Source organism: Protopterus annectens, chromosome 16.part0 (assembly GCF_019279795.1).
Source record: "Protopterus annectens isolate FY-2018-M chromosome 16.part0, PAN1.0, whole genome shotgun sequence".
Lineage (NCBI taxonomy): Eukaryota > Metazoa > Chordata > Ceratodontiformes > Protopteridae > Protopterus > Protopterus annectens.
In genome coordinates this window covers 576,180,488-576,200,059 of record NC_056750.1, presented here as the reverse complement: position 1 = coordinate 576,200,059, position 19,572 = coordinate 576,180,488, and the positions used below count along the sequence as shown (strand labels likewise).

Genomic DNA, 19,572 nt, shown 5'->3' with positions numbered 1-19,572 from the left:
ACACTTACAAGTCCAGTGAATAACTCTTTCCAGAAGACAATATATAACCAAACTATGTGGGGGGCTACGAAGCAGTATATGAACATAGGCGATAAAACTGGTTTTATTCAGAGCATGAAACTTTGTCCTGTTACACGTTGTAAGATAAAAGGGAGATGGTTAAAAGACAGCTGAAATTTGGATTCTCAACCATTTCTCTAAGAATATACTGGCAGAAGAGTGTTCAGGAGAATGCTACCATTTTAGTTATTAATGTGAAAGAATGGGGGAATTAGCAAGTAAATAATAGCTACTGTATATGGTATTGGACAAGTTGGAATAAATACCTAAACTTGAAAGGTGGTATGGTATAATCGAAGGGCACATGGTGATGTTAGGTTAGCCAGAAGACCAAATTAGCCAGATACGACCAAATATGTACAGAAGAAGTACCGGTGAAGTACACCTGATGATAAATCAAGTGAAGGAGAAAATGCAATACAGCAATATCCAGATAATATTTCACTTACAAAAACAAGGCAAGGTAATCGTACGCATAAAAATCACTCAACCACGCAGTGTAAAAACATGATACATTTAATTGGACAAACAATTAATTCAACAAACGGTAATTGCTTTCATGAATAAATTCACTTCATCAGACCAATGTTCAAACTCATCAGTTTCTAACTTAAATACTAAAAGCATTAACACATCTTCCTATCAGTGTATTTTCACATTGCTAAGGAACAAGTCAATCAGATGCTAACAACTCAAAATAATACTAACATATCCAATTAAAAACTGTTATATCATAAAAACTTCAAAAATATATACAAAATTAAACATTTAAGCACTTACAAAAACATATAAAGACATGTATGTCCATACCCATTTATCTTCTTAATCTACAGGCCTTCAGTATTGGTTTCAATATCACATGCTCATTGAGACCCAGCCCACAGTGGTTTTTATGCATGCACTTCACTTGGCTTGTTTTCGTAAGTGAACTATTATCTGGAAATTAGTCAGATAATTTCTTCTTTATAAGGAAAGCACTCAAACATTAGTGGAACTTGTCAACATATTGAAAGCATAAGTATTGTCAAAAATGATCTCATTAAAGAATCCATTAGTACCTTACATATGGAGCACAGCTTTAGTGTAGGATTTCTTTTCAGATCAGACAGTTTAATATTGTCATTTTGATGTTTTGAGGCAGAATGTAGATACATTTTTAAGGACAACTGATATAGTACAGTGCAGAGGGATACAGCTATGCCATGGCAACAAAGTTTGATCTGCAGCATTAGGTTTGTTTCCTTTATCTTTACTTGCAAAGGTAAAATATGAAATACCCTTAGATTGTGAAAATGATAGGGAGTAAAAAATGTGCCCTGCATCTGAGTTGATAATAATTATACTTTAATCTTTTTTTTAAATACATAGCTAATAAATTTAACAAGTATTTAATGAGACAAAGTGACAGCAGTGCAAATGCTAAACACCTAGAATTACTTGGTGACTATAACTAATTTATAGATTGCCCAAAACTGATAGCACTCATTTTGGCCAGCACTTTTGAGAAAACTAAGGCCACAAGTTCTGCTGAACCAAATCAAATTATTGCTATATTGTTGACAAATGTATCACAGATTTTACTCCCTATGTGATACACCCAGTTTTGAAATAGCAGCTTCCATTAAAAAGGTGAGAGTGAGTCAAATATAAGACCAATTTATAAAGGAGATGCCCAACAGATGCAAAAAAAAAATATATATATATATATATATATGTGTGTGTGTGTGTGTGTGTGTGTGTGTGTGTGTGTGTGTGTGTGTAGGCCTATTAACTTAATACCTATTTGGGAAAAATGCTTTGAGAGGGGTGCATATCTGACTTCCTCCACAAAGATAAGGTGTGCAGTTTCATAACATGTATTACACAACATAGCTTTAACTAGAGGCACTGATTTGGGCACTGATTTGGGCCTTGCAACCATCTAACTGGACTTAGCTAAAGAATTTTATAGCACACTTCACTCAGCCATCCACCGAGCATAAACACAATATAGTATAAAGCAGTATATTATGAATTGGGTCAAAACTGGATGAAAGGAAGTACACATCTAGTCTAAATCACAGCCACAAGCGCACATAAACAACTCCTCAAGTCAGGCAGCTAGTCCAAATCACAGGCATATACAGAAACTATTAGACAAGTCACGAGTATTTCAGGGATTGGTTTTGGGGAACTAAATAATCTAATTCTTTGTAGCTGTAACAACAGCAGATATATGTGGGGTTGAGCAATATGCTGATGTCCCAAAGTATATTGTGCCATAGGAGCTGGTGAAGATAATGAAAAAGTAAGTCTCTTCTCTTCTGATATTTCAAACTACGCAACAACACATGATTACACTTCAGTGTGAATGTGTTCAAAGTTAGGATCTTTGGACCAGAAAAGTCCAACAATCCATATGGCTAATATAAAAGTAGAAAATGTATCATTTTACATTTGTAGAAACTTTAAATAAAAAAAAAGCATGAGACAAGTTAGAACTAAAGGCACGAGACAGCTTAGAGAAATTTGTTGACCTATATAAGATCTACATTAGACTTAAAACTTGAATATAGCAACAAGTTCTGTAATTATACAAGCAGACAGTTTTAGATGCTGGAATCAGTACAAACAAAATTCACAATATACATTTCATCAATGCAGCGCTTCAATTACTAGCATATATATGTATGAAACTAAAGATTATTTTTGCAATGTCATTACTGCTATTACAGAAGTAAATTCATATTTGTACTTAATATATTTCATTATGACTTCTTATATTGTAGCTTTGTTAAGGATATCTAAGTAAACTCAGTCACATTCAGACACAAGAATTTCAACTTTACTCTAAACTTAAACTCTACTACACTAAACAGTTCCTATGTAACCCAAATAATTCCAGTAATGAGCAATAAGGCTTTGGATAGCATTTACAATTAAAAAAATCTGCTTGACAGCTGGTTTGGTGATTGGATCTGTAACATAATCTTATGGCAATTAGTGTTTTTGAACAGTCTTTGGGCCTGAACACTGTTGTTATATCACTGTGAACAATATAATTAACAAAACAATACCTTATATTTACTTCATAATGTACCTTATATTTACTTCATAATGTAGTTAATGGAAGAAGGACTTCATGAATTAATAAAGAAAATGTATAAAAAAATAATTTTTGATATTACAGCCTAGAGAATTCTTTAGCAGTACAAAACACTAAAATAAAACAGTAAACACAGTAAAAATCCCTCGCTAGTGGTCCGAATAAACGCTCAAATGCTCCAAGCCAAAAACTATAAAAATGAATAAAATCAGGAACAAGAGCGAAGCAGAACCAAAACAAAGCCAAGTATGTCCAGAATATGTCCAAAGAACTTTTAATACAAACACTGCAGGTCAGATAAGCGCTTTCACTCATGAAAAAGAGCTCCGTCAGATCACATAACAGTGGCAGCTTATACAAAGTTTGTCATACCAGAATGTATTTTAAGGACAAGAAAAGTATATTATCTGTGTGTGTACTTACTTTACTACCAGGAGGACCTATTGCACCTTGAGGTCCTGGAAGTCCCTGTGAAAGAAAAAAAATAAAGATGTGAATTATTTAAGACACTCCATTTGGAACCTGGAATTTAAAAGCATTATTTTGATTTTTTTGTAGAATAGATTTCTAGAGCACATTATAAAAATACTTTGACATACATTCTAAGGTAGATTAATGCTATGAGTCATACATTTTTTTAATTTAATATATTAATACTAATACTGTATCACCAATTCCCCTTCCATAGTTGCAGTGCATTTTCTCTTTCTTGTTTGCTCAAAAGCAGTAAAAATAATCAGTTCCTTCCATCTACTTATATCAGCTTTTTTTTTTACATAGGGCATTATATATTTATGTATTTAGGTTTTCTTCTTCATCTTCTTCTTATTCTTTAGGGGCAATGACAAATATTTTATATAGTGAAAATGAAATGATAATCATTATATGTAAGTATAAAGTTTAAAGCAGTCTCTGATGGAAGTTAAGACATTTGGAACTGTTATATCAAAAAGAGGACATGTTTAAGATAATGTGTTTAGGTAAAAATCGTTTCATTTGTAGATATATATAAAATGTTTATTTGTATAAAAAGTCTGAGGTTACAGACTGTGAGATAAGTCTGTTAATCTGTAAACAAAAAATATATTTAATATAATTAAACAGTCTCTATTTTATCACTAATATGAGTACATATGTTGCATGTTATCAAATATACATCGGCATACTATTCAAAATACAACTTTTGGAACTAATTTATAAAAATGACAGTCTGAAAAGCAGAACAATCGTTAAGAATTAAAGATGATCTGTTGTAATTTTCCTGCAGCACAAAAACAATAATAATAGCAATATAATAATAATAATGACAATTCAAACTGAGTGCCATTTCAAAGATGTCTGAACTGACAAGGACTGACTTGAAGGCTAAGATTCAGAAAGATTCCACCTTCCTCTCTGCATATAAAATTCAGCTGAGAAACCTTGGCTTTAATGTATTTAGAAATACTGGGGTATACTCCCAACCTTTTTTTACATCATGTCTCTGCAGTATTTATTTTTTTCCTTTCATTTGGCACAGTATTTGTGTCTGACAGTTAACACTCAAATACAGTACTTGAGAGAATAAGTGTATGAGTGTTGATATTGATTAACCCTGACTCTGCCACCATCCCATCGGTTTGTGAACTCTTGGTCAGTGTTGCTAACTTTACCTTATACATAATATACACTTTATTAATATAATACTGTTGCCTGTTTTTATTTGAACAACCCAGACTGCATATTATGTCCAGACCTAAACAGAAAGTAACAACATTCAATATGGAGTTGTACGCTATGATTATTGCTACTAGAATGAAATGACACACTAGCAAAGGCAGAGTATGAATTCCCTTCAAAAACATATCTTACGACAGCCCAGTTAAGGACTATTTTATTAGTCCAGCACATCATTTGCCAGGGATGGTTACAGGGTTGCCTTGCTCAGTAATGATGACCTGATCTCCGGAGTTCGCAGACTGTAACCCTTAATGAGCTTTTTCTACTTGTACTGCCTTCCCTTCAGGAAGCTATTGAATGTCTCATACATATTATCAGGTGTGTTAGTCAGTGGAAGGGCTCACTTGTTCTTGTAAAACAGAAAACAAGATTTGCTTTAGCTGTCCTGAACACTACTGATGGCAGTGCCTGGTCACATAAGTATAATTCAGTGGGATACATTTTCAGTATAGACTTGCAAAACTACTATAATTATAGGATGACACCCTTACATGGCAACTTTCACAAGGGTATCTGCACAGATATTTACAGATGAAACACTTTCTGTTAACCATATTGCAATCCTTGTCTCTTGTAATATGGGTATATTCTGTGATGGCATTCCTTCAGCAAGTTAAACAGAATCAAGTTACAAAGGAAATATTTTCCCAAGTATATCGGGCACTGAATCATTTATCATATCTTCAATGACTCATCTCAGGGTTACTTGGGATACAGTGCAAGTAGATCATGAAAACAATCCAAGATGAGTTATATATTGCAGGCTCCATTGATGTAGTCAAACATAAACCATGTATGCTATGGTGTGCTTGTTTAAAAATAATTTATTTTCTGAAGGAATATGCACCTGAATTTAACTTGCTTTTTCAAAATGCATTTGAACGTTTTATTGTTACATATTTTGGTTAATGGCCTTTTTCTTCCATGAGTGCTTGATTGGCTAAATGGGATTTTTGTTTAAAACTGTCATTTCAGTTTTTTTTAAATCCTGGCTATGCCCTACTCCACTAAAACCATTCAAGTTGCAAACAAGTGTATATATTATAGATTTTAAAGCTGGCTATGTTTTCAGATATGTTTCCTATGACAATTGTTTTATCATTCATGTTTCCCAGTCTGTCTCTTCCTTGCTGGAAAAGTAGTCATCATCTAGGGAGTAACTGATCACGCATTTATATATGTAGTGTAAGTCACAAGCAATATTATATGAGTTAACAATTATTACACTGTGCAGGTTTTAGGGTGTTGGCACATAGAACAGACATATGTATTGCTTACATATTGTTTTACTCTTCTTTGAAAAAAAAAAACTTTCGTACCCAAGGTAATGAGAACACATGGGCAGGTATTACACTTTGTTGGCCACACTTGTGAAGAGTTACATACTAAGTGTGCTGAATGCCTTCCAGAATTCAGCTACAGTATAGATCTGTATCCTGTATTCAGGAATTTAACTACAATATAGATATGTATCCCATATTCAGGAATTTAACTGCAATATACATTTGTATCCTGTACCTGGGAATTTAACTACAGTATACATTTATATCATGAGCAGTGATAGAAGCTTAAACTGCAACTTTGTACAGCAGGAAGAACAATGAATATCCCCAAATATCTCAAAGGTGGATATTGGATATTTGGATTTAGAAAGTATAGTATCTAAGCACAAATGAAGTAGTTTCAGTTTAATGGGATTTTGATCAGATGATCATATTAAGCATGTGACTCACAGATGAACTCATAACATTCCATCAGAGATTACATTTCATGAAATAGTTAAGTGACTTTACTGTACAAAAGTCTGATCAGTGGATATACTGGGTAATACCCATAGGAAACTATATATACTGGGTGAGTTTGGTCACCTAAATAAACCAAAGATTTGCATGCATCTTAGTGGAGAAGGCAAACTGAAATTTGCATCCAGAAAACTGCACAGTAACGGTAATATTCATAAAAATTGTGCACAAAATAGCAGAGCTGATGTGTCATAAAATGGCATGTCAAAGCATTTTGCTATTCATGAGACATGGTACAGCATAGGTTAAGAAACTGTATGCAGTCTTACCCCACTATGTAGCCACTATCACTTCATGTATGGTGTGCCAATGCAAATAGCCCACTCCCCAGCCATACAAGATTCAAGGATACACTGTCAGTCTCTGTATTGGTCCCCATGTTGAACTGGCCTGTAGCCACATGCTGTCCAATGTGACTGCACTTGGCAGTGCAGCAATCCCTCTTTTCTGCAAGTATGTTTCACATTATACTAAGTTGATCATCGTATGCACTATTTAGATGGAAGAACACAAAGCCTTTTTTACAAGGTAGGAAAAACCTTAAAGACACCAGAATTCTCTGGGGTGCATTTTACCATACTACCAAACCACCGTACCCTCTACACAGTGATACTGAAGAGCTCCCGCCAAGGGAAACTTGCACCCCCCCCCCCAGATATCTTCACTACCTCATTATGGTAATGACCCTCCCTCCACCATCACCACCTTCATCCCTACTGAGTGAAACATTTTTAGGAGTTACAAACATGGGAGCAGCACACATTGCAGCCAGAAATACCTATTTACTAAGTTTGCAGTTAACATAACATCCCACTGTTATGCTAAATACAGCTGTAAACCTGAAAATCTTTAATATTTTAATGTATACAACAGATGTCATGTAGCTGATATTAAGTTATACTGTGTGCCAATTTTATTAGTAAACATATACTTCAGAGTTAACTGCTTTACCATGGCTCTAAGTTCTGATAATATCTGGGGGCTTCATCTCAAACTAGTAATAGTTTGGAAGGTTTATAAAATAACTGCCTTCCAAAATCTGTATACATAGTGAACAGTGTTTTGTTATGCAGCTTCTGCTTTGGGGTCTTTAACATGGTTTTGTTACAGACAAGGAGACTGTGAATGAATTGAGCACCAGACCAAAATGTATGCAGTAGTGTACCATGCACTTCTGTCTACAGTTTGTAGATAGGCCAACGGCTTTTCAAACTGCTAGTAAGACCCATGAATTCTGAACTGCGATCCTGAACAGCGATGTACTAAATGTAGAATGTAGAGTGCTTGTACACCTCTGCACACTGTGTTTAGGAATATCAGCACACTATACTTAAACAAATAAACAAAAACACTATAAAGCCAGCAAAACAGTTAACAGTTGAAAATAATTAACATTCAAAAAAACAAACATTTTTTTAAATAATTATTTTCAAATGTTAACTATACTACAGTATATTTTTCACTACACAAACCAAAGATCATTTCTCTGCTGTCAGCTAAGTAAAATTGCTAACATTGTATTATTTTTGTATAGATCTGCAATAAATTTTTACATTAGCTTAGATATACTAATGTGCTGTATGTATGTCATTTTTTATACTAATTTTTTTCTAAAAAGTAACAATCCAAAACGATTGATCATTCTACCAAATGGTACCAAATTTTGACAGGCACATCAACATATTTTATTTCAGTTAAAAAAAAGGCAAAACAAACTGCTTTTTTCCTTTACTACAAAAGAGTTGTAATGCATTATATGTTCTGAGTAAAGCATTACCCGCTAGGTGAACTCACTCCTGTCTGGTTTATACATAGCTCAACCTGGGACAATTTAATACTACTGAGTCTTACCATCTGCTCTATTTTTGAAACGTCATGCGCATCTTCCTATAATATATAAATGCTTACTAGGTATTATGAATGGGCCTGCACATGCCATTCCATGTTTCTTAATATGTTTCCAGAAAGCTACAGAAGAAAAGAATTATCACGGTGTGTTTCTGCAAATCCTTACCTGTGCACCTGGAGTTCCTTGCTGTCCGGGGGCACCAGGTTCTCCTTGGGGACCCTAAAGAACACAAAGACATATATGAATTTAGAAGCTTTGGAAATAATACTGATACTAGGAATGTCACACACACTAAGAAATTAAGGTCTAAGATTTCCAGATTCAGAAAACTACAAAAATCCATCTAAGAACTCAACCTAGAGTGGCAGCAAAAACTTCATTTTGTTAGTAGGTTTTTGCAATTCACTGGAGTACCTTCAGTAATCCAGATGATGCACATGTCAATCTAATTAAAAAAATAATCAAAACACTTGCATTTTACATAGTAAGTGATTATTCATAGCTTTGCACCTAACTCTTGGTAATATAGTTTTAATATTAATAATTCATATACAGTAGCCCTTCAGGAAGTGCTTACAGGACTGACATGGGCTACATATTTAAATAGTTTAAGGAGGCCTGATGCACCTCTAAAAAATTGGCCTTTACCTGACACAGAAGAAACTTTCATAATGCACTATACTGTACTGATGTTCATGAGTGCAGGAACATTGTAAAGTAATTCTCAGATTTTCTTTTTATGCTTTGTAGTCCTCTCTGGAGTGGAAAAGGTCAGCATGATCAAGCAGATTATATGACATTTTAACTCAGCATTTTGAAAATAAATTTGTAAGAATCTTTTAAAAGTAAAGGTCAATACTGCAACTAGTTTCCATGGGTATAGATAATTATTGGTAAAATGATTCACTTTGGACTTCATTCAAAAGTAAACTTTGAGCATGCTTTGTTTTTCCTCCTGCACCTGAGCCAAGTAAATGCATGCGTGTGTGTGAGTATGTGTGTGATTTTTCCAAAAAGGGTTTGAATAAAAGGGTGTGATAAAAATTTATTTGTTTGACCAGAAATTAACATTGTTTCATGCATTCATTCATTTGTTCTCAGCTTACCCAACTTAATAGAATTCAGAGTAAGTATGACGCAAAGACTAATCAGTAGGTGCTATACGGAGCAGCTAGGCCACATAAACTTGTCCTGGGGATGCTAGTTTGTTACAAAATAGACAGCTAAATACACTCACACATGCATACTACATGCACAGCCACAAGTGATTTAGATGGTCAGCAAGTCTGTGCTGTGTCTTTGAGATGTGGGAGGAGACCAGAGCCCTTTGTAAAGTCACACTATGGATACAGGGAGGGCAACTAGGTTCTACAAAAAAGCAATCCCATTTGAGAACTGAACTGAATAAACAGGGTCTGAGAGGCAGCAACAGTAACTGCTATATCACTGTGTCACTTTCTTATTATCACCATTATACCCACAGTAACAAGCATTTGTCATTGTTGCATCTATTCCATTATGCATATATTAACTCTCCCTCCAACATTCATCTCCATAGCTCTGCCTCTTTCATAGTTGTACCCCTATATATATATATATATATATATATATATATATATATATATATATATATATATATATATATATATATATATCTATATATATATATATATATACACACACACACACACACACACATATATATATATATATATATATATATATATATATATATATATATATATATATATATATATATATATATAGATTAGGTTCATAGGTACGTATGAGGCTATCTGCTCAAGGGCATTTATAAGCCTAGCCAGAATGTGTTGGCTTTCGCCACCCCCTTAGATTAGTTCCCTGTGCCTATGTCCAGCAGAGCCATTAGTTCCCTGCGCCACTGTCCAGCAGAGCCACTACAGTGATCTCCGGGGTAAATTTTCTGTTTCCCATCCACTTGTCAAGGTTTCTCTTGAGGAGTGTTAGTGAGGGGCTCTGTCTGTATATTGGAATCCTGTTCCAAAGCATGGGGAGTCTCTAGGATAGGAATCTGTCCCTCCAACATGTCATATTTATTGTTGTGGTGAGGTTTATATCTCTAGAGCGTGTGGCTCTTCGGGATTTGTTTTTTTTTAGGTGGAGCATGTCCATCAATTCTGGGTTGGACATGACCTTGTATGTCAAGCAGAGATCATCTCTGAGTAAGCGGTATGCAACCGAGTACAGCTGGGATTTCTTGAGTCAGGCTGCATAGGGCATCTGTTTGAGGCCAGTAATCCTCTTGGTGAGGTACCTTTGTGGCCTTTCCAGATGTTGCAGGTGTCTTGTAAGGTACATCCCAAATGGGGTGTTGTATTCTATGATGGGTCTAATGAGTGATGAGTAGAGAGGCACAATAACCTCTTTTGTTCTAGATGCGAACCCTTTTGTGATTAGGTGGGCCACATAGAAGGATTTTCTAACCACCTTAGCAATATTATTATCAAAGGAAAGATTACTATCTACTTGGGTCCCCAGATCCCTTATTACATTTTATGTATTTAGGGGACTACCACCTATGTGGAAGTTCACAGGTACTTTGTTTTTTCCAAAGGGGATGACTATGCACTTTTTGGCATTTAGCTTGAGGCCATGATTTGACATCAGGTATCCGTCTCAGTGAGACCCATCTGGAAGGTGTCTGTATCAGCTGGAGAATCAGTTATGGCCCCTAGTTTGCAGTTGTCTGCGAAATGTGTCAGCCATAGTCCTCCTATGCTTGCCTGTACCTCTGAGAAGTATATACCGAACAGGAGGGGTCCTAGGACTGAGCCATGGGGGACGCCACTTGTAACTGGTTTAGAGTCGGACGTAGAGCCTGCTACTCTCAGCATATGGGTTCTATCCATGAGCTAGCTGGCAAACCATCTCATGACATAGGTGTTTATGTTCAAGCTGGTGATCTTGTCTATAATACTAGAATGGGGAATGGTGTCAAAAGACTTTGCGAGGTCTAGGTAGGCGTTGTGAACCTCCTTTCCCTCATCTAATGCCTTGGTAACTGTCTCAAAGATGTCCACCAGATTTAGGGGGCATGATCTGCCCTTAACAAAGCCAAACTGGGTAGGGTCCAAGGTTTGGAGGTTCCCAATGTCTCTGTTAATGAGTTCCATGATGATGTATTCCATAGCCTTGCAGACCAGGCTAGTCAGGCTTATAGGGTGATAGTTCCTGGGGTCCGTTGTGGCTCCACCTTTGTGGAGCGGGATAACTGTTGCTGTGTGCCACTCTGTGGGTACATAGCCTGTAGAGAGGCTGAGGTTTGAACAGTGTGTTTAGGTGAGGGGTTAGTTCATTTTGGAGCTCTTGCAAGACACAGGCTGGGACACTGTCAGGTTCCATTGAAGTTGTGTTTTTGGCTTTGGATAGGGCTGTTTAAACCTATGTGTCGGTGATTGATGGGGCCCTACATTCTTCTGGTGTGGTTATGGGCCCTTTAGGGAGTGAAGTTTGCACTAAACCTGTCTGCCAGAATGTTTGCAATATCAGTCGGTTCAGTGTATTTTGTGCCATTCTGCACTAACTCAGAGCAGATCTGAGAGTTTCCACTTAGGTTCTTGACATAGCTAAAGAATGCTTTGTGGTTATCTTTGGAGTCATTGGCAATTTTTCTTTCGAAACTAGCCTTGGATGATTTAATGAGGGATCTAGTTTCTTGCCGATACTGATCAAAGATGTCTTTCCTTCTTGGGATTTTACTCTTTTCTGTACTAGTTTCCTCCTTCTGTTGTATAGTTTGTTTATAGCAGGGGTCCACTAGACCGGTTTCCTTTTCTTGGAGGAGTGAGTCTTGGTTTTACTTGGGATAGCTCAATCCATGCATTCCTGCAAATGCTCATTAAGTGCATTTGTAAAGGTTTCAATAGCTTGGACAGTATTGTCCTTTAGCATGGGGGCTGTGAACCTTTCCACCTTGGTCTTAAGTAACGTGAAGTTTGATTTTGAAAAGTTTTTCATAGTGGTTTCCTTGATTGGGGGTGGGGGCGGAATGTGGATATCCAGAGTGATTAGTCTATGGTCTGATATGACCAGCGAAGGGTTGACCTCCGGTGTGGAACACCGGTCGCCCATGTTGGTGATGACCAGGTCCAATATGTTGTTCCCTCTGGTGGGGGTGTTGACCAGTTGATCCAGGGTGTTCAAGTTTATAACTTCTAGGAAGCGTTGGGCAAGGGAGTTAGTACTTGAGTAGTTCTCCCAGTTTATGTTTGGATAATTAAAATCACCCAGTATTAAGTTGTTAGGTAGGACCTTCATATTTCCCAGTGTCTCCAGAAATGTGAAATGGGGGTCCTGGGCCATGGTGGGTGATCTGTAGCAAGCTACAATTTGGATTGCAGTTTTGCCCATTGTTAGTTGCACATGGATGATCTCTGATGCATTATGCTGTGCCACTAACCTGGAGGTGTGGGTATCCTTGATGAATATGGATACACCCCCGCCTTTTGTGTTTCGTTCCTGGTTCTGTGGCCAAAAGGTATGGTATGAGTTATAACCAAGTAGTGCTGGGGTGCTCTCAGGAGCCTTAAACCAGGTTTCTGTTACTGCACAGATGTCAGTGTTCTCCATACTGAGGAGTGCTTCGAGTGCATGCATTTTGAGGTATAGACTCTGACATTGAGTAGCATTACCCTCAGTTTTTGGTTACTTGTGCTATTTATGGTAGTGGGTTTGTCTTTTGAGCCTTACCTAAAAAAGGCATTATGGGGGCGGCAAGATCCTTTGCCAGTATTTAAAAGCCTAAGGGTGACAGGAGCAAGCCATCTCTTGCGAAGCAACATGGCTTGTTGAGCATGTCATCCCAGGTGGACAGATACTGGATCCCCTTTGAATGACACCAGAAACTTAGCCAATTGTTGAAATTGATAATTTTTTTCTTTATACTGTGGCGTCATTCTTGGTGAGGGCAGGATGCTACTCGGGATCAGCGTCATACCGGCCTGGGCTACATGATCAGAGAGCTCTTCCATGTCTCTTTTAATGTAGTCCAGGGGGGTATGTCTCAGGTCATTCACACCAACATGGACAATGACAGAGTTGTATTTGTACTTGTTCTGGAGTGACCTGAGTGCTTGTGTTATGTTGCGGATCCTGGCACCCGACAGGCAGCTAAGTGTAACTTTCTCCTTGTCCAGCCTAGTTAGTGGGATATCAGTGTGCCTGACTATAGAGTCACCTATTACTAGTGTGTTTGGTATGTTATTTTGCATTAAGGGCTGTGATTGCGTGGCACACTGATTATGTGAAGTATGTGTTTCATAGTTGGTGATGGGGTGTGGAGGTTGCTTGGATGTCTGCTTTGGAGGCCTCTGTTGCTTTTGCAGATTTTTATTTAGAGCCTAAAAAACAGGTATTTCATTAAATTCATTTCTGTACACCCCTGGAGTTAGAATATTTAGTTAATAGGGGGGCAGACACATCCCCCAGATTATGGCTAAACAAAATTATTGAATAACATCCTCCTTTAATATTATTCTTTGTCAGCTAACACCTATAGTGCTAGTGTCTATTTTACTTTTCAGATTTAGGAATCCTGTGAAATGACACATTGCTATATACTTGGTTTAACTGTGAACTGTCCTTCAGTAACTAGCCATGTCTCAGGCAAATTTTTGTTAGGGTTGTCTGGTCAGTGTGTGAGCTGCATAACAATGTACAGCTGGTGTGACAGACTTATTATAAACACAGCTTACTGTCAGAACAAATGACTATTACTATAGAGAGAGATTTTTTCTTATCTGAATACTTACCACATTACCCTTAGGACCAGGTGGGCCATCCATGCCAGCAACACCCTAAAAAAAATTAAACAAGAATTGTAATTATCTACAAGGTGAAACTCAGTATCTTTTTTTCAGAATTGTTTAGTTTGGTTGAGACTGACTAGCTGCGTACTGTCAACCAGTGCTGGTTCCAAATTATCTTTGTGGGTGACTGCAGGACTGCAAAATGAGTCAGAAGATCACATCAATAGAACCAAATAAAACCTTAAATGTGTAGCAAAGTAGACCTGGATTAGTATGTAGATATTACAGTAGATTGACCCATTTTGAATCAAAGTAAGACTTGACCTGTCATTATTTTGAAGTATGTATGTGTGTGTATGTGTATATGGGTATATGCATATGTGTCTGTGTGGCATTAGAATAACCACAACAGGCTAGCAACCCAGTAGTGTGAACATTGACTCAAAAATGTTGATGTGGCACCCTGACCCCATGAGCAAAAACTGGAAAAAAAGGAACTTATGGATGAATGTTTTTTTATATGGAAAACCACCCTGCAGAGAGCTGTATCCAACAAATGTCTTACCTTAATACAATCAACTTGGCAAAGGTCTCTGGCTTATGAATGACTACAAACCCGATACAGTCATTAACTCAGTTTCCAGTTCATCTCTGCAACTGCTACCCATATTCTACAAGAAGATCTAACCCGTGTAAATTCCTGGTGTTAAGACCAAGAAATCAAATGCAAGAGAAGAAAATGCAATATTTTATTCCCGGGAAGCAAAAACATCCTTTCATTTACTGCATAAATGATCACCTCACAAGGCTGAAACTCTCAATTAGTGACAGTGTGCTTTCACAGACAGCAAGTTTTCCTTTGTCCACCACATATCAGCTGTTGTTAGGAAATCTCAATACCAGCCCAACTAATTACTAAAGGTATACTGTCCAGGTCAAAGGAAGTTATTGTTTCCCTCTACCCATAACTAATCTGACCCATAATAGAATATAATGCCCCTGTTGGGATCCATCTTTTGTAACACATTGCCCATCCTGAAAAAAAAATCCCTTTTTCCATCACCTTATATTACACTGAACTGTAAAAGCCCTTTATCATTTTAATCCTATTACAGACTCTTGCACAGCTATATCAGCATGGTCTCACCCATTCACTTTCTTATAAGGCTATAAATCCTACTCAACATCTTACATACTTTTAAAGCCTGCAGTACTATGAATACCTGCTTGTGGATATTAATCCATATCATAGTATTAACAGATTCTGTTGTTTGGAATAGACCTCTTTCCCAAGGGATGCCTTATCTAAGGAATTAGCTTCCACACCCTGTCAAAAAAGTAGCTCCATACCACTCTCTAAAATCAGCCTTGAAAAATAAATAGAGATCCATAAATTCACTTCTGAGTCACTTTATCAGACTGTTACAGACAGAGCAAGTGCTAGGAACTACAGGGGCTAGGCTTCAAACAGTCTGTTAGAATTACCTAGTAGAAAACAATGAACCTTAAAGTTGGGTATACAGATATGTAGATGTGTTCAAACAACATCATTAGGGCTATCTGTCATTGAGGCTTGAAAGTATGTACCTCCATAAAAGTTGCTAATTTCTTCATATAACCTACTTCCCTTACCACAACTAAAGCAGCTCACTTGCTCCATCCAAGCCCTTGTCTACCTTCCTGCCCATAACTCATATTTCATTGCTTCTGTTTTTCCTCATTCTTTCTACACTTGCATCTTTCCTCTGATTAATGTTTCCACCATGCCCTATTTTTGTTCATTTCATTTATAGTCTCTGTTCCCCCAAAACCTTCTACCCTCACTTTGTCCTTCCCCATCGTGTATACTTTTTCTCGCACTCACCTACCTTCCACCCTTATTTTTTATCATTTTATCTTACTTTTTTACCTGCAAGTATCTTTTTACTAGTGTATGTACACTGATTATTTTTATACCTGCTTAATGAAAAAAAATATTTTTACTGCTTTCGGTGGGCATTAACCTGGGTTAACCACAATGAATGGCTTTGACATTTATTTCTAATTGTAAAATGCTTTGGAAATGTATTTTCCTCTCTGTAATTATTCTGTATTTACATACCTGGACAGGGCAATGGATAAGCATTCTGTCCTGGTTCATCCATTTAAATAAATCTTACCCTACGTTCCATGAAAGTTATTTAATTTATTTGTCCTAACTCTCCCTCTCTCTCCCTGCCTCTCTCTTACTTCAGTGTAGGTAGTCAATATGCACAAACACATGGCTACAGAAGATGTGTATAAATGGACACCATTTTCTTAAGACTGTCTGTTCATCATAGCTACTACCATGAGTGCAGTGTAACAGACACACATGTTGTAAGGAAGGCAGAAAGAGAGAGGAAATTGGGGGGAACTTTGATAGCACAGAAAAAGGCAGACTAAATTCCTTATAGAGTCCAGTGCAAGAAGAAACCATACCAATATGTGGGAATTTTCACAGCCTAGATAGAAATGCTACATCTCAAACAGGGGAGATGGTTGCATTCATTATTGATTTAATTTTAACATGCATTCCATCACAGCTGCTGTGACAAATTGTTAGGTATCAAATATTATAGTCTTTGTTCTTTACTGATTATTACTGTCTTAAGTGTATAGGCATTGTATACTATAAGCATTGGCTAAAACATGTAAACTGTGTTTAAAATATTAAACATATCATGATTTAAAAAAAAAATGCATAATGGGAAACAGAAAAAAAAAATCCCTGAAGGAGGGGGTATTTGAGGGACTTTCATAAAGACATCTTGCTCCCATAACCAGATATCAGGGAAGACACAGAATTCCATATAAGAAGCACAAAACTAAAAATGAGCATCTAGCTTATGTCTCCACATGCATTCCAGGCACCACTAACTTACTGTGACATGAGTGATATGTGTTAGTATAGGGCAACAATAGCTTCCCTTAATTAAATTTGGCCCAGGTCACGTAAGACTTAGTATGTTGGTACTACATTTTAAATAAACCTTCTCAACACCAGCAGTCAATGCAAACCTCACAGCACATGAGTGAAGTAACTAAACTACGAAGCTCTGATAAAAAATCCTGGCCAAAGAATTTTGTGTCCACTGTCCACAAAGAAGGATACCACCCAATAGATCTATTTAACTGAATCACAGTAGACATTAAGGGAGAAGACTAGTATATGCTCAACTGTAGCCAGATCAGGAGATGGAATTACATATTTTATTTCTAAGGTACAAATAAAAGTACCTACCAACAGCCACCTCCTGGTCCTTGAATGACATGTTATTAAGCATTATCCCCAGATTTCTCATCCTTATAACAAACTACAGTCTGTTTTCCCCAAAAATGGATTAGGTAAGACTGATATGAAAATGTGATTAGAGGATAACTTACTACAGTGTGGTATTAGTCTTTGTTGTTTGAACATAAGCCAAATATTATTCATCCAGTTAGCCCAAGTAGCCTTCTAAAAGGCACTATAATAAAATATTACATCCCAAGAAAAGTAGAGGTAGTGCTGAATATCATCTTCAGAGCAGTGATAACATACTTTATGTGATCTTCTTTAGTGGTACCATGTGGATTCCTGAATAATAAGAGAACTAAGACAGAGCACCGATGCACCACAAATATCAGTGTGTAGCAATTGGCAGTATTACGTATAGAAAAGACATGTTGAGTTTGTCTAAAGAAGTAAGAGGAAAATGGCCTGAAACTGTCAGAGGGGTCCTACTGGGTCACATAGTGATTCTATGATCCGGAGTTTCAAAACCTTGCAAGAGGGCAAGTTGGACAAAGACAGAATACAATGTTCAGGTCATCATTAGGACTTCATTAACTATCCATTTTATGGCAGTCCTACTTTTGTGCCTACACCAAAGATCAAACTGACAAGAGGTAATGAGATATAGGACTACAAATAGACTACCTTTTGACTAACTTTATGATAAAAGGATAAGCCTGACAGAGGCAGCATTTTTCCAGACAATGTGTATCAAAGGGTGATGCTTTAAGAATCACATAATCAGTTCTTCCTTTAGATAAAGGGTCACAAAGGTTGAGCATATGATCTGAAAAACAAATGTAGGCAACATGTAACCTAACCTAGAAGGTCCTGTTTCCATTTTGCAGTAAAACATAGTGTTGAAACCACCACCACCATTTCCTCTTCATACTCAACATATTTATACTCATTTTAATAGTAGTCTGGGCACTTTACACCCAGAACACTGCAATGCTGAATGAATGCTTTCTGGATGATGGACCATCTGATAATGACATCCTTATTAATAAAATAATGTGTATTCTCCTCATATCTAGTTGTATTGGAATCTAGAGTACTTCAGAAAGTGGCACATACAAGTACCCACCTACCCAATGGAGAGTTCATAGGTTCATAGGTAGATACTAGGCTATCTGCCCTAGGGCATTTATAAGCCTAGCCAGAGTGTATTTGGCTTCCGCCTCCCTATTAGATTAGCCTACTGTGCCTCTGTAAAGTAGGTCACAGAAGGTACCCTTTTAAGATTAGTTTACTGTGCCTCTGCCTAGCAGGGGCACAGAAGAGATCCCAGGGGTGAATTTGTGATTTCCCATCCACGCGTCCAGATTTCACTTGAAGAAGGTCAGCGAGGGGCTATGTCTAACATAAATTGGGATTCTATTCCAGAGTGAGAGGAGCCTCTGGGAAATGAATCTGTCCCTCCAGCATGTCCTATTTATTTTTGTGCTGAGGTTTAGATCCCTGGAGCATGTAGCTCTAAGGGACTTGGATTTTTTGAGGTGGAGCATGTCCATTAATTCTGGGTTTGACATGGCTTTGTATGTCAGGCATAGATCGCCTCTGAGTAGGCAGTAAGCAACTGAGTAGAGCTGGAGTTTCTTTAGTCGAGCTGCATAGGACATCTGTTTGTAGCCCATGATCCTCTTGGTGAGGTACTTTTGGGGTCTCTCCAGTTGCTGCAGGTGTCGGGTAAGGTACATCCCAAAAGGGGCATTGTATTCAATTATGGGCCTGATGAGTGACAAGTAGAGGGGCACAATGACCTCTCTTGATCTAGATGTGAACCCTTTCGTGATAAGGTGGGCTGTATAGAAGGTCTTTATAACCACTTTGGCAACATGATTATCAAAGGAGAGATTACTATCTACGTTGGTCCCCAAATCTCTAATTACTTCTTCTGTACTTAATGGATTACCACCTATGTGGTAATTTGTGGGCACCTTGATTTTCCCAAAGGGGATGACTATGCACTT

The 19,572-nt window shown here is 37.2% G+C and overlaps 1 protein-coding gene across 2 annotated transcripts in view; it reads right to left on the bottom strand.

The window, feature by feature from the left end:
* COL5A1 (collagen type V alpha 1 chain) overlaps nucleotides 1-19,572 on the bottom strand; it is a 1,013,097-nt gene that overhangs the window by 315,072 nt on the left and 678,453 nt on the right. For both annotated transcript variants that reach the window (XM_044058757.1, XM_044058756.1), the window contains exons 22-24: nucleotides 14,308-14,352; nucleotides 8,681-8,734; nucleotides 3,569-3,613 (exon numbers count right to left, since the gene is read on the bottom strand). In XM_044058757.1, coding sequence (XP_043914692.1) covers nucleotides 3,569-3,613; nucleotides 8,681-8,734; nucleotides 14,308-14,352 — 144 coding nt within the window. The remainder of the gene's footprint in view (nucleotides 1-3,568; nucleotides 3,614-8,680; nucleotides 8,735-14,307; nucleotides 14,353-19,572) is intronic.